Genomic DNA, 15,438 nt, shown 5'->3' on the forward strand with positions numbered 1-15,438 from the left:
GTACTGTAAGGAACAAGCAATGGTGCTATAAACATGGCCATATGCACAAGCCCCAAGATTCAATAAAGAGAAAAAATGAAATCTCTGATTCCAGCCCTAAATCCCCTGTAAGTCTACTGCAAGCTTTTAATTTGAATGCAGTGTTTACACACCACTTCATACAGCGATGAAGACTTAAAACCTGGTATCCATCCCTATTGTAGCTGCAAGGAGGGAACAGAAGAGATCTGGTGGACAGGACACATTCGTTTATTCAGACCCTTGTAGTGACTTGTTGGCAGCAAAGTCCTTGCTGTTTCTGTAGCAGGGTATATTTCTACAGGGAGGGGTTGCTTCATTTCTTTTTTCTGACCCTCATTTTACGTCCCGTCTGAAAGACAAGTCCAGCCCCAACTGAGATGTCCTACCCAGGATTGAGCTGGGGTCTTCCAGCTAGAAACTAATTGGAACCAGGGACATCCCTAGGCAGGACACATTAGGTAACAACAATTTGACTTGTTGGGTCTTGGATCTAAAAATGCTGAACTGGAAAATCGGGGTAAAGCTTATAGCTACAGTCATATTCAAGAGTCCTCTGTTGTCATCTTGACCTCAAACTCAATCTTTCTGAAAAGAGTGGCTATATATATAACCATAAAAACATGCACTACAATAAGACACTTCACACCACGCATCGGGTCTCCTTTGTTTCATCCTCAAATTTGTCAAACTTCTAGCAGCATTGCATTCAATTTGAGGCAATAATTGAATGATGTACAATAAATCTAGAGCAGAGCAATCAATCTATCTTAAATACCTATGACATCATATTCAACACCTGTCAAAATCCTAAGCTTCGCATGTTACATTATGACATAAGCAGGTAAAGGTTTTCTGAAGCATATTACAGACGCTGGGCTTCTTTATCTGGTACATACATGTGTAATCTACTATACTAAGTATGATAACAAGTAGCATTAAATCTATGCAAGTTTTTCTCATGCCGTCTGTTAATATCATGCACCGAAGCTGAAGGCAGAAATATAGCAATCAGTCTACATTAACTTAAAGAAAAAAAAGGGTTTTACGCAAAGTATGAATAAGAATTTTACCATCCTGCAAGGACCGACTGATACTACTTTTAAGATATGTCATAATATTGCTCTCTGAAAGCGTGAAAGCCATGATCATGCTGTATTGAACACCTTTTCCTCATAAATTGCCAGAGCATGCTATTGTAGACAGACTAAAATGTGCTGCATGTGGCCATATGTACTGTTTAACAGCAGATGGTTTGCATGTCTGATCTTTTTGTGCAAACGACTTTTAAAAGCACTGTTGTTCCAACCAATGTGTTGATCTTACACACTGTAGAAATATATCATTTCAAAATAAAAAGAAAAGAATTTGTACAACACATGTGTTCTTATACTATTTAAAGTGCAGACTACACTGTCCTTCATATCCTTTGGCGAGATATGAATGATATTCACATATTTGTGGCTACATGTAATGATCACATGCCTAAACTGGTGATTGCACTACAGAACCATACATATGATAGTACATGTAAGTACATAACGCTTCTAATGCACAGTGTCAATTGTACTTATGTCAATTGATATGTCCTACAATTGTTTTCACCTCATTTACATATCATCTCATAGTTTTGCTTAAACACCTGTTAGATTAAGAGTCTTTCTAGTCACTGACGAAAGATAGTTGATGCTGTCTGAAACGTCTGAACATTTACAAAACTTCTCCAGCTGCTTGAGTAACTTTTGTATTGTGTATCTTATCCCCTGGATGTCTATCCTTCATTGACATGATTGACAATGATTTACGTATTTTGGTTACACAGTTTGTCTTAAACTTTCCCCTGAAAGCTTTATCATGATTTGAAGCAGCACAGCCTAATCAAATCTTCAGTAGCAACCCTGAAATGAACTTGTGTAAGAAAAACCAACACATGAGCTGTAGTCACTACCAATGATGTTACTACAGTAGTAGTACCCTGGCTATACTGTAAATCTTGAAACTTGTAGGGGTTTTATGTTTGCAGTGATCTCTCCAGCGCAAATTCATGACAATGCGGATATGTCTCCTTTGTACTATACAATTCACAACACTGTGAAAAACTTGTTTGCGCCTACTGTGAAATATAACCACTGCATAACTAAATGAATTTATGGTAGTATATTTTTCTTATGTCTCCCTAAGACTATACAATGTTGAGGGGAAAGATTGTGTGTCGTTACCACCTGCGTTTTACGTGGAAGCGAAGGGTGCAGATTTGCATGGGCTTCAGGCTGACGGTAGCAGAGCTGGGATCCCAGCATTGTTGGGACACGTTCCCTGTGGTGCCTTCATCTGTAAAAACAACACATCATCATCATTATCTTCATCATCATTTTCATTATCATATTTATCATTATCATAATCAAAATCATGTCTACCATCATCATCTTATCATCATGATCATATTCATCATCACCATATCTATTTTCATCATCATCATTATCATAATATTCATCATCATCATCATCATCCCACGATGACCACATGTTTTATCCAGGCCTGTCAATCAGAAGCCACACAACAGCAACACAGACACATCAAAACTCTCCTATTACATGTAGTATGAAAGTTCATCAGTGTTTGCAGCTACATGTATCATCATGGAAAGGATTTAACTTTGTTTAAAAATACATTAAAGAAGTTGACTCACTGGTGTTCCAAGACAGACGTTCTAACTTCTCTGCATGGATATTAGCACCAAGTGTCAGCTCCTCCACACTGGAGGTCACAACCTCAAATGGCTCAAACAGACCCTGGGAACAAGCAGAGAGATAAATCCACATTGTGTAGACTGAAGGTGACTTGACAAATGTTACACAATCAATTGACTAGTTGTTAAAACACTGAAAAAGTTATGTAAGAGTTTGGTTTACTCAACCAAGCTGGACATTAAAAAGTAACCTAACTTTTACCTTTTTTGATTATCATGTCACAACGTCTAATTAAAATGTACTTTCCTTTTCTCTTGCTTCTTGGTCACAAACCCTTAAAACTAATAAGTCCAGTACTTTTAGAAGAAATCATTAAGGGGGCTTTAAGCCAAAAGTTGCATGTGTGTGTGTGAGTGTGTGTGTGTGTGTGTGTGTGTGTGTGTGAGCCCATGGCATGAAACCTTGGCATGTTGATGAACCAAACACACGTTAAGAGTAGGAGTGACCTGGTATTCTGGGATGAAAACATGAGCTGTGGTGAAGCTGCATTTGCACTTCTAGGTAGAAGATCATGCTTCGTTCAATAGAGGATGACTGCTTCACTTAACCTTTTTCCAAAACCAGTTGCTCATGTACATGTATAGGTGTTTCACAGTACTTTGTAATCAGAACTTTTTGAAACTCTTGTTGGCCAAATGGTTACGTGAACAGGTGGTGTGCTATTTCAGATACCTGTAGTGAGACAGTCTGAGGCGTCCCGCCGTCGGCAGCCTGGTACTGATGCTCCAGCCTGAGGAGGGCCGTGTCCTCTTCAGACAGCTCCAGTGTCAGGAGGTGGACGCTGGCCGGCAGTTCACGCTTCAGAGCCGAGTACTAAAAATACAACAAACACAAACAACACAAAATAAAACAAAGAATTGAAGATCTCATAGTCATACCTCCCTGAAATATATTCAGTTTTTGTAAATTTCTTGACAAAATAATACAACTCAGTTAATGCTCTGCTCTCAAGCACATGCCCTCAGATTCCTGATTTTTGGCAATATGCCAATGTTCACTTCTAGCATACCGAAAACAATACCTCTGTTTTCACAGTGGTTACAACTGCTGAATTCAAACACTGCAAATATTTTCACCACAGAAAAGCTGTGTAGGTTGGTGAAAAGTAGACATCCAGGTAAACTGACCAGTCACTGATGAAAGAAAGAAGATGCTATCTGAAACGTTTGACCATTTACAAAACAAAAAGTTTCTTTGGCAACTTTAGTATTGAATCGTTGTGTAGGTTTCTTACAGCCATGTTGAAGTTGTTGCTCCAGTCCTGAGTGGAGTATGTGTTGGGTGTGAAGCTGACGGCAGGTGCCATGTACAGCTGTTCTCCCAAGTTCCGATGTAGCTGGCTCGAGTCTGTGGGTGATTCCAGCATCAGGTAGTGTTTGCCACGAGCCACCAGCCCGTCTCCAAACACTCCTGTTTCGTTCAATGCCTCCCCAACACCAAAGTTGTCATCATAAAACATACGGCGATGGACCTACATGGGAACACGTAACAGATGCTTAAAGGATGTTCTATGCAGATGATTAAGTACAGTGGATCCAGGACTGTTCCTCCATCCTGGGACAGAAACTTGCTTGTTGGGACGGGAAAAAATTCAGCCTGTCCGTTCAAAAACTTCACGACATGAAATTGATGAAAATAAATTTTTGTGAGTGTAAAATGACGGATTTAACATCGAAAAGTAACAACATGGCCCCCAAAATACTGAGTGGGACGGAAAAAAAATCTGGAGACAGCCCTGAGTGAAACACTAATGCATGCACAACTGGTTTAAATCTAGTGAATTTTGGCTAAAAATGTCAGACCTAAGGTAACAGTGATCCCCTCACCATGAGTTCCAGAGAACCGTTCTTCAGACTAGAGCCGCCCTGAGACCTGTCTGTGAGGACTGTCAGCTGTCTGCTCTTGTCCTGAAGAACAGACAAATATTATCAAACACTATACATCATAATTAAGCAGAGACTTATTATATAATAACAACATTGTACATTTGTACATGTATCATAGAAAAGAAGTTGAACCAAAAAATGAAACATGGATTAGAAAAAAAATGAGTCTTTGAAGCTACTACACAAGGATTCAAACAAGTGAGCTTACTAAGGTGCGCTATATGATTTTTTCAACATGTGTATATATGCACCTCCTAGTAAATTGCAGTTAACCTACACAACATAATATCAATGACTCTTACATACATTTTGTACAGCTGTCCTGTTTTACTGTGTATCAGGGGTAATAGGGTAACAGCTTTGAGTGTCTATCATTACATTGTGGATGATCCATGAAGGAGTGATGTTCATTTTCATCATGACATAAAGCGTAACATGTAGTTCACCTTGATGAAGATTCTGCTGTTGACGGGGTAATAGTTTCCTGCTACCGGCTCTGTCTGGTTCAGTTTCCAGGTCAGACGGTGGTTCAGCTGACGTTCTAAGATCTCACGCCCATTAGAGTCTGTGTAGAATTTACTGTGGAAGATTCATGCACACTGTTATAAAGGCAATCAGAGAAAGTACACTAAGTCTTCATCCCCTTGATACCGGTAGTAAGTGCCCTCTGACAGAACACACAGAAACTGCAGTGCAGAGAAACATATTGCATCTTTCTCTCTCACACACACACACACACACACACACAAAGACATAGTTATACACACAGACATGTTTAGAGCCCCCTAACAGCTTTCTTTGGTATTGCAGTTCAACTTCTGCTTTTGTGTGTGCATTTCTTCTCTGAAAAACTTGGTAGATAGCTTTTATACATAAGACACATTGAAAACACTGACACATCTATCACAGTCATGGTTCACTGACTTGTCAGTCTGCATGTCGGAGTCAAAGCGGGTGATTATTTCCTTGCCCAGACCGTCCTTGAAGGGGATTGGTCCAACAGTCCACTCCAGTTCAGCATAGCGCTGTCCGGCATACAGACGTATCACCTGCGTGACCCAGTCACTGAACACCTGGTGAACCTCCTGTACCAACTCTCCTGTCACCTGCAACACAGGGACACAGATTTACACTTACTTATGATAACTACATGGCTTCATCAATTTCATCCTTTCACCCCAATGGAGTGAATGTGTGTGTTTGTGTGTGTGGCATGTGTATGTGGCTTATGTGTTTGTGTGTATGCGTGTGTGCATGTGAGTGTGCATGTGACTTGTGTGTGTGTATGTGGCTGTGTGTGTGTGAGTGTATGTGGCTGTATGTGTGTGTGTGAGGGTATACGTGTGTGTGTGTGTGTGGGGGGGGTGCATGTGAGTGTGTACATGTATGTGGCTTGTGTGTGTGAGTGCGTGCGTGTGTGTGTGTGTGTGTGTGTGTGTGTGTGTGTGTGAGTGAGTGTATGTATGTTTGTGTGTGTGTATGCATGTGTGAGTGTGTGTACAAAATGCAGTGTTGCCATACATCCTCAGTGCTGGTATTTTTGTCGTGGGGTTGTAAGGGTCACAGAGGGTGAAGTCTGCCATTTGATTGCTATGTTTCTATATTAGCAACAGTGCCTCAAGTCTCAGGGAATACAGATAAAAAGTGTGAAATTCCCAAGAAATACTTATTTTTGTCTCTAACAGTTAAACTTCAATCCCAACTATAACTACCAAAACAAAATTGAAGGAATCATGATCCAGAGAACCTTTTTCATTGTCAGAATTAAGTTCATATAAAATGGTGTGCCAAAACCGTTATCTTAGTTTGCAGAAAAACAGCAGAGCACTTGGTGATGAATGGATTAACACAAAGAAGAATCAGACTGACCACTTTGGTAATGACGGAGCCTTTCGTGGTTATCGGGAGTGGCTCTGTGCCGTTAGGCCGGAAGATGTAAGCCCCAGACCTCTGGGTACTGTCATCGTTGTTGCCAGTACTGGAGTTGTACCAGTGGAACGCCTGCTGCACAGTTAATATCAACTTCGTCTTCAGGTTTGTTACAGTCTTCAGAAGGCCAGTGGTGCTGTCAAATATCAAACTGAGGTGCTGGGGAAAAAAGGAAACATTTTCGAGAAAATGTCGGGCACTACCTTTGTACAGTGAATGGGGTAAAGCATCTAATCCCTTCTGCTTTGGCAGTACAATGGTACATAAAGTACATCAGAGCATTTTTAGAATGACCGAAAACTTTAATGGAATACCTCATTATGAATCTCAGTATCCTCCCTCATCATAGGTGACTGGGGAATCATCATTGAAACCACGTTTGTCTCTGCCTGAGGCATGAACAGGCTCCCTGAAAAAAAAAAACACTACGGAGTTGCTGGATGCAATATAAAAAGAGGGAATCTCCAATATGGGGCAAATGAGCTCACACTGGTATATTATTCTATATCTACATTCTTCTTTTTTGCTTTTCCTTTATACAAGTTGGGTTTGGCATCAATCCAGTCATCGTGGTCTTCAAAGTGAATCCATATCATCTCCCAATGATCTTCAAACAATCTTAATAATCAATGTTTTGGTTGCCTCATTGGTTTCCTAACGCTTCCTGTCTTGCATCAGGCTCCTTGCATGAATGTTGCTTTAAACACATTAAAACAAAAGTTGTTCCTTACTTGAAGCCCTGCCGATGGCCTTGGTGATAAGGTAAGTGCTGAAGCCCAGAGCTTCCACAGTCACAGGGAAGACCAGTTCACTGGTGGCATTCCCCCGAGGTCCCCTAACTTTAGCAGTCTGAGCAGTTACCTTCAGCATCTGGGCAGAGTCAGGAAGCAAATTATGATTAATTCATGTTCTTCTTTCACTGAAGGTAAAGGTAGTCCCATAGCCTTCTTGAGGCTGTAGGGGCAGTGGGTTGCTGTCAACATTGTCAAGGACAAGGTATTGGAAGATGAAGCCCATCGCTCTCCTTCCACAGCCTTTTACATGTACCTCCCAAACCAAAGTCAGGTACCCACTTTTACACATGGCTGGAGTGGGGAAGAACACGACGTCTAGCCAGGAATGCCAGGAATCGAACCTGTGACCTCTTGATCTCGCATTCGCTAGCCTAGCCACTCAGCGCCACAAATCATTAGTCATAGTTGCAATACAAGTGTGCATAGACAGGAGTAGAGCATGTTTCACAAATCTACCAGTGTAGTAAATCAAGGATTTGAACAAAAAGTGATGAGACATTTCCAATAACCAAAAAACTCAAGTACATTGTAGCTGGAAAAGCAGTTCAAGGGGCTGATGCAGTAACACAATACTAGGAATAAGACCCTTGCACTACATATTAGATAGTTTTAAGTATTAGTATCAGATACCTGAGTTTTGACTGGTTTGCCATTAGGTGCTGAGACTGTGTATGATCTACCGTTGACCGGCAGACGGAGGTAGTGCCCTGCCACTTGCCTGGCCAGGGGATTGTACACGGTCACTGAAAACTGTACAGACCGGAAACAATAGTAACATATTGGAGAAAATGTATGGATAGATAACCAACAGATACAATGAACCCTAATTTTACTTTAATTACAGTAAGAAATAGAAGATTTCAAACCACCATGAACTATTTATGAATGTCTTCACTAAGTTGTTTCATTCAATATTGTAATTTTCTTGCTAGATCTAGCTGTGTCTAATAGATGTATTTTCCTGTAGGACTTTGGACACGGAGAAAGTCTGCAGCACCAGCTTTGGACCTGGTTCCTGCCAGCCTTCCCATCCTGCAAGTCTCCAGATACACCATTTTCCGCCCGACATACTGTCACTCTGAAATATTCAAACAACTGCAGACACACACCAAGACAAACAAACCGAAACAGGCCGAAAACAATACCTCCATTTTCACAAAGGTAAAAATGGGAACACAAAGGTTACAATGCTGCTACATGTATATTGGGAATTGCAGAAAGATCATACACGATCGTTCTCCTCAGTTGTGGCACAGATGCTGATGTTGAGGTAGGAGCAGAACTGTGCAGCGGGTGGGTCAACACTTCCCTTCTTCATCTTACTAGCCAGGGCATGGCTCACCACCTCCTGTAAATAACAACAACAACAACACAGCAGGGCAGTTACCATAGCGGTCAGTGAAAAAATATCCCTTAGATGTATACATAATGTAATACATGTACACAGACACAAATACACAGAAATTGTAGACACTACATGCACATACACATGCACATGTGCATGTGTAGGCATATGTATCATCATGTTTGTTTGGCAATTGCCGAAAGACATTTTTTTGTACAAAATAGTATTTAAGACTTGTGTTCTCACAGCTACAGGTGTCTTCACACTTACCTGGCATTCCACAGCACCTGCATGCAGACGCATGGCGTAGTCATTGGCCACGTGCTGTTTCTCAGTCCCACTGCAATCGACAGAGATATTTCATCACAATCTTAGAAATATAACAACAAGATAAATGATGAAAAGTGGAATAGCTATCTTTTGTCAAACTATCTTGATCTGTGTCTGGCATTAGTCTCCATTCAGCAATGAAGAAATTTAAGAACAATATAAATAAATAGCAAAATCAGAATTCTACAAAAAGAGATGGCATTTCCCTTCCTACCTGACAGCATCATGGTGCTGAGCAACAGCCATGGCTTCTCCTGAAATGGTGACAAAGTTGGGATTCACACTGGTTTACATCTGATTTAATCTATATGGCGTTTACACACTTGTAGTGTCTAGTGGGATATAGGGCAGCAACTTTCTTTGCTGTTTCAGTAGCAGGGTATATTTTTACAGGGGGCGGTTGCTAGCCCCTTTAACATGTTTGAGCAAGGACGTTTTGGTTTGAGGCACCTCTTCGAACAAAGGACCCCCATTTTACTTCCCTTCCGAAATACAGGTGCAGCCCCAACTGAGATGCCCTTCCCAGGATTGAACTGAGGTCTCCTACATGTTTTGTAGTTACCAACTAATTAGAACCAGGAGCTCAAATGTGAGGCTACTACGAGTTGACCACAGAAACATTTGATATGATGTCATAGTAAGACGTTTTATTAGTCTTCTTGAGTTTTTGAATGAGAAATACATACACATGCCTCCTAGTATAGTGGCTACATTCAGCAAACATACCTGATTAAAGAAAGTTTTATTGCAAATTCTTGTTCGTAGGCTAATTAGATAAGAAGGGCAAAAACAACAACAAAAATTATCTTACTAAATGTTTGTGACGATGGTCCTCCATTTGTAAATGGCATAGGCCCTGCTATCACTTCTAGCTGCTTGCAAACCTGTATGACATCCAGTCAACAAAGAAACCCAAATCTTTATCACCTTCATTTGATACAGCATGCTGAATAACAGCATTCAAGGCCTAATGATACAAAAACATCCCAGTAGACTGATGTAACTAAGAGTGGAAATATGGTAACTATGATCATCATAACTTAGTTTTCAGGTTCTCCAAACGGCGTAATGACAAAAGAACAAAAAATGGAATACACTTTGGGTTGTTAAGCATTGTGTCAACACATCTTAAACTGTTTCTGGTAACATTCTTCAAATTCTGCCGCTGTGTCTCACCTGCAGGAAGTTGTTACACTCCCTGACATAACCTTTAATGGCAGGTCGTGAGGTGAAGTAGCCCGACCAGAAGCTGTGGGCTTTGTCTGCGTACGGGAAGAAGTCGTCCGTGTTATTGTAGTTCCATTTCACGTCGGCGGCTTGGTTCTTATGGTACACGTAGCAGGATGGAGTGGAGTACAGCAGGTTCACCTTGTTCTGAAAGTGTGAAAATAAGGCTTCAGACTTTGTTTGCCTATATTTCAGGAAGTGAATGTGCCTACTGTTTCTGTTATGCAACTTTAAAAAAGCCTACATAATGATTTTCTCCATGTAAAGTCATACGTATATATACACAATTGTAATCATAGTTACCAACTTACAATATGCATAATGACATGTTGTGTGAATGTATAATCTATGTCGAAGATACAATAAGCTCTTGATTTTGCTGTGATGTGAAATTTAGGGACTGCAAACCCCAAAGTGGCTTGTGGCATTAAATGGCCGAGCGTTTAGGCTAGGGAACATGAGATTGAGAGGTCACGGGTTTGATCCCTGGCTGGATGTTGTGTCTTTGGGAAAAGACACTTTACTACAGGACTTTTCTCACTCCATCTAGGTGCAAAATGAGTACCTGACTTCAGTGGTGGAGGTAGGAGAGAGATGGGCTCTGCATTACACAGTGGATAACAACCCACTGCCCCTACGGCCTACTTTTACCAACCTCAAAGGCTATACCTTACTCACCCCAGCATTGGTGTATTTGATGAGTTTATCCATGTTCTTGAACCAGATGTTAGCTGCCTGGTAGTGGAAGTCAGACCCCATGGTCCACATGATATGGTCTGTATGATAGTGCTTTGCCTGGAGTCATAATACATACCGATAGTATAGTTTTGGTATCAGAACAAAGACAGTGATCAACATTATCCAAACATACCAGGACTCCAAATAGTTTGTACTCGTTTTTATTCCAATTAAGCATTACTTTTCTAAATCTGAGAACCAACAAATCAAATTGGTATGGCCAAAGGCAATGTCTGTCTTTCCATGCTTTAGGAATACAATCCGACTAACCTGTTCCATGGACCTGTTCTCAGCAGTCTTCACTCTTTCATCCACATTGTAATCATGGAGCTTAGGGTCATCCTGGTGATAGATGTTAAACAGAACACAGTTACCAACATATTCATGTTGCTGACAATCATCACTATCAAAGCGCATGTTCATATACTATGATACCTTGAGACACATACAAATTTCTGAAACTAATCGTTCTCTTACTGAACTTAGTGACAGTTAACCACATTTTACAATGAAATTGTACAATCAAAGATTCAAACAGGACAAGGAAAGAATACATGGCTCCTAGAAATGCTACAAAGTACAAAATATCTTCAGTCAAACCTGTATAAGCGACCACCTCTACATACATGTAAGGACCACTTGACTAATTTGACTACTTTTAGTGGCCCCTCAGATAATATTTCCTATTGACTTAAGAATCCTGTCTATAGTGACTACCTGTCCACATAGAACAGATTTCATCGGTCCCTGGCTCCCCTCAGTGGTCCTATTGTGTAGTTTTGACTGTCTCTCGAACTTATAATATTTATTTCTTGCTAGACTGTTGCTGACGTAGACTTGAATGGTAGGGATATGGCGGGTCTCTTGTAACCTCACCTGAACAGGTTGACCATTACACAGTATTCCGAAGCACAGTCCTTCTGGGGGTCCATAGTGGGCAAACAGGTCTCCTGTATATAACAAATAATAGAAACACAATATTGATATCTTACCTGCACAGGAGGGTCGTGGCATAAGAGCTCAAAGCATAGACCAGGTGGTGGTGTATAGAGCGGTCCAAACAGAGCCCCTGAGAGGTGCACAGAGGTTTGTAAACGACACATTTTCTTACATTGGGAGTTTTATCACAAGAGAAGTATGATTTCCACCATGAATTGTTTGACAGGAGTACTACAGTTGCAATGAGCAAAAAGAGAAGGCTTCTTGACGTCCTTTAATGCTTAGATTTGACCTAAATCATTCAGAGATAACTTAACATTGCAAAACAATAGACAAGGCTTCATTTAGAGTTTCATCTAGACCTCCAGCTGAATCTTTATGAAAAAAATGTCAGAGAACCAAGGAAATAAATTGGTGTGACCTAACACGATATTGTATTGCTTTGACCTTGTCATACCTGTGAAGAGGTCGGCGACCTTGCCAAGGTCGTTGGGGCTGCCCCGCCAGATCTCTTCCATGTTCTGTAGTTTCAGTCTGTTTGCCTTGTCCTGATAGTCCAGTCTCGCAAAGAAGAACCCATCATATCCCATCTAGGAGAGGTCGTAACAGTAGTCATACACAGGTTGCAGTTACCAGGAAACAGAGGTCATGGTGGACCAAGGAAATCTTGGTTGGAGTGCATCAAGAAGGACATGAAGGTGTGCGGTCTCACCAGCATGGACCTGTTAGACAAAGCTGCTTGGAAGCATGGTGTAGCCGACTACCTTTTTGTCACACTCACAGACCCCTGCAGCAGTTTAATCAAATACTACTACTGCTGCTACTACAGCATGTATCCTACACTACAACATGTAGTTTATCTTTAAAATCTTATCTTTCAAATTATATGTGAGTTATATTTTTGTGAGTAGCACAGATGCAAGTTCCTGTACCTGTGCAAAAAGTGAAGCCTGTTCCCTGGAGTGTCCAAACGGATCGATGTGCCACGCCACAAGGGGTCGACCACAGTCGCCAAACGTCGTGTTTAAGAACTGGAGGCCGAGCGTCATCTGGTCGATGATTGCGTTGTAATGTGTGCTGGCCTCATCGTTCATGCACCAGCCGCCATTGATAAATTCCAATCGGCCTGTGGAAAGAGATCATTATGAAATTGTTGAAAAAAATGTGTTGAATATTCTAAACAAGACAACTTACCTCTGGTCTACCAGTCTAGAGGGCTGCTTGGAGCACAATTAAATCAGACTAGTACAGAGCTATCTCAAGCTTTACATTTTTGCCATCCCACTTTTTGTTTGGGAGCCTATATAATGTTAATTTTCCTTGGTCAATCTATCATTTTAAGTATACAATTTCAAATATTTCAATTTTTTGGACGGACAGGATAAAATTTTTGCCAGTCCCAACAAGAAAATTTCCGTCCTGGGACAGAGGGACGGGTCTTGGAGACAGCCCTAGACTGGGGTATAATTTAAGACTTACCTTCGTTCACTAGCTTCTTGACCCTGCTGTGCATGTCTTCATCTTGTTCATCCCACCAGCGCTTGAAGAAGGCCATCTCCACATAGATGAACCTCCTCTTGGGGTTGGCCTCGAGCTGGGGAATGACTCCATCCAGGATGTACTGAACACCCGCCCTCTGGATGGTGGTGTTTGCTACAAAATAATCAATAATTTGTTTTCCTTCCATGACGTCACAGGCTGCTTTTGCGAAGCAAACAGTATATAATCATTGTGATTCCATCCAACAAAGTGCATGATATTATGACATTTGCTAAATATTTGCTTCTTTAATAGAAGAACACTTTTTGCGACTCACAGTCCCAGGTTCTGAACCATTTGCTGCATTCACTGTGACGTTGTAGAAGGAATCTAATTTGATTACCTGGCAGCAGGAATCAAGTATATGATTTGTTCGATGTTCAATAACTTATGATTACAGAAGGGTGTATTTTGTACAAATATCTCTGTTCATTGGAATAATACTTAACTTAACATAGTTGAATGTAATCAGGAAATGTCCTACCTTGGTGTCACAAGCACTTTAAGGAGTAACACACCAGTTCTTGTACAATAAGTACAAGTTGTGTAAGACCAGACTGCCCGTGAGACTGTTAGGTTTGATCCACTCACACAGGGATTAACTCCTCGTCCTGAAAAACTAAAACGGTCTGGCCCAATACCACACTGTAAAACTAGATACATGTTAAAATCAGACGTAGTGTACCTCCATAGTAATATTGGTCCACTGTCTTGAGCCAGCCGACGTCGTCATGTGTATGAGGCACCAGGTGCACATTAATCATACCAGGCTTGATTGGAAGGGAATGACATTTCTGGAGAACGAAACAAAAACAACCAAGAAATGACACAGAATATGTACACGTATCTATAATCAGTCCTACATAAATCTTCTCTTTTTTTTTTTTACAAACGTATTTATACACTGTGTTCAAGTACAAACTTGTTTTTAACAGTTCTCAAACTTCTCATATCACCTGAACTAGATTGACATGATACAACCGGCGCTGCAGATTGACTCATTGCAGTACCATGCTCCCACCCACTACTCACGGTCCATCCCTATATGCTTTCTAAATTTCATCATTATTCTTTTGTTTTGTCATTTTTTTGGTGAAATTTCTGAGTAAACCTACAACTTAGTGAGATATGTGACCTAGGATACACAACTGGATAAATACAAAACACATACATGTACTGTAAATATTGTAATAATCACAGGTGGTTTTCAAGGTCACTGCATCACTGTGAACTCACCACATCGACAAAGAGGTGTTGCTATTGGTTCAACCATGAGCTAGAAAATGCTGCAAACTCTTGATTTTCACTGTGTTGCAAACTTTAGGTGCAGTGAATTTAATGAGCTTACTGTCAGGGATCATATGGAATTGCATTGACCTAGTGTTTCCTCAAGTAAATTTCATTAAAGGCCAAACCCCCATGTATGCCCTTGGGGCCCTAGAAGGGTAGACAGCCCAGGGTATACAACCCCACTTTTTCCGTAAACCCAACAACCCTAAACCACCTTGCCACCACCTTTAATATGACTCCTTATAGCTTAGACCACCTTGCCATCACAAATTGTGCTTAACACTACACCTTTTACTTTAGCTGTGTGCTCATGCAATTGAGGTTAAATATACATTTAACCTCCTTGGCTCATGCAACCATATAACCTCCTTGATGCAACTGACACGTTTACTAGTACGTGCATGTTACACTCTCGATCCCGCCCTCACGGTTAGCATAATTTTGACAATTTGTTTACCTGATATCCACACGACTGTGCAGTCACACACGTGATACCAATCGCCAGGAACAATAGTAAACACACTGATCGATCCATGTGGACACGATCAAAGTACAAACTCCAAGGTTTTTCGGTCAAATCGGTCACAACTAATTTCTACACCAAGTAGCATGTGACTACAGCATGACCCGTGACCTATGACCTTACTCGCATA

The 15,438-nt window shown here is 40.9% G+C and overlaps 1 protein-coding gene across 2 annotated transcripts; it reads right to left on the bottom strand.

The window, feature by feature from the left end:
• Nucleotides 1-673: 673 nt before the first annotated feature.
• Nucleotides 674-15,423, bottom strand: LOC136448876 (lysosomal alpha-mannosidase-like). 2 transcript variants are annotated; one of them, XM_066448571.1, is made up of 24 exons: nucleotides 15,243-15,423; nucleotides 14,181-14,289; nucleotides 13,436-13,609; nucleotides 12,889-13,082; nucleotides 12,414-12,546; nucleotides 11,894-11,967; nucleotides 11,288-11,359; nucleotides 10,958-11,074; nucleotides 10,229-10,426; nucleotides 9,864-9,936; nucleotides 9,267-9,306; nucleotides 8,993-9,062; nucleotides 8,606-8,725; nucleotides 8,008-8,127; nucleotides 7,315-7,453; nucleotides 6,898-6,992; nucleotides 6,524-6,742; nucleotides 5,579-5,760; nucleotides 5,101-5,233; nucleotides 4,595-4,675; nucleotides 4,003-4,239; nucleotides 3,441-3,581; nucleotides 2,708-2,810; nucleotides 674-2,349 (listed from the first exon to the last, which is right to left on the bottom strand). In XM_066448571.1, exons 1-24 carry the CDS (start codon nucleotides 15,318-15,320, stop codon nucleotides 2,234-2,236), a joined length of 3,018 nt encoding a protein of 1,005 aa, XP_066304668.1. In that variant the 5' UTR covers nucleotides 15,321-15,423; the 3' UTR covers nucleotides 674-2,233. The 2 variants fall into 2 exon arrangements, with proteins under 2 accessions (XP_066304668.1, XP_066304667.1); XM_066448570.1 differs by lacking the exon at nucleotides 11,894-11,967 and adding an exon at nucleotides 12,010-12,086.
• Between the last annotated feature and the right edge of the window lie 15 nt (nucleotides 15,424-15,438).

The sequence above is a fragment of the Branchiostoma lanceolatum genome, chromosome 14 (assembly GCF_035083965.1).
Source record: "Branchiostoma lanceolatum isolate klBraLanc5 chromosome 14, klBraLanc5.hap2, whole genome shotgun sequence".
Classification (NCBI taxonomy): domain Eukaryota; kingdom Metazoa; phylum Chordata; class Leptocardii; order Amphioxiformes; family Branchiostomatidae; genus Branchiostoma; species Branchiostoma lanceolatum.

What these genes read in the sequence shown, in the direction of transcription:
- LOC136448876 (XM_066448570.1), bottom strand. Translation starts at nt 15,320, where the DNA reads ATGGATCGATCAGTGTGTTTACTATTGTTCCTGGCGATTGGTATCACG. An exon ending in GCCACGACCCTCCTGTGCAG is followed by an intron (nt 11,360 to 12,009) that starts GTAAGATATCAA and finishes ATCTATCACCAG; the next exon opens with GATGACCCTAAGCTCCATGA. An exon ending in TCAAATACACCAATGCTGGG is followed by an intron (nt 10,427 to 10,957) that starts GTGAGTAAGGTA and finishes TCACACTTTCAG; the next exon opens with AACAAGGTGAACCTGCTGTA.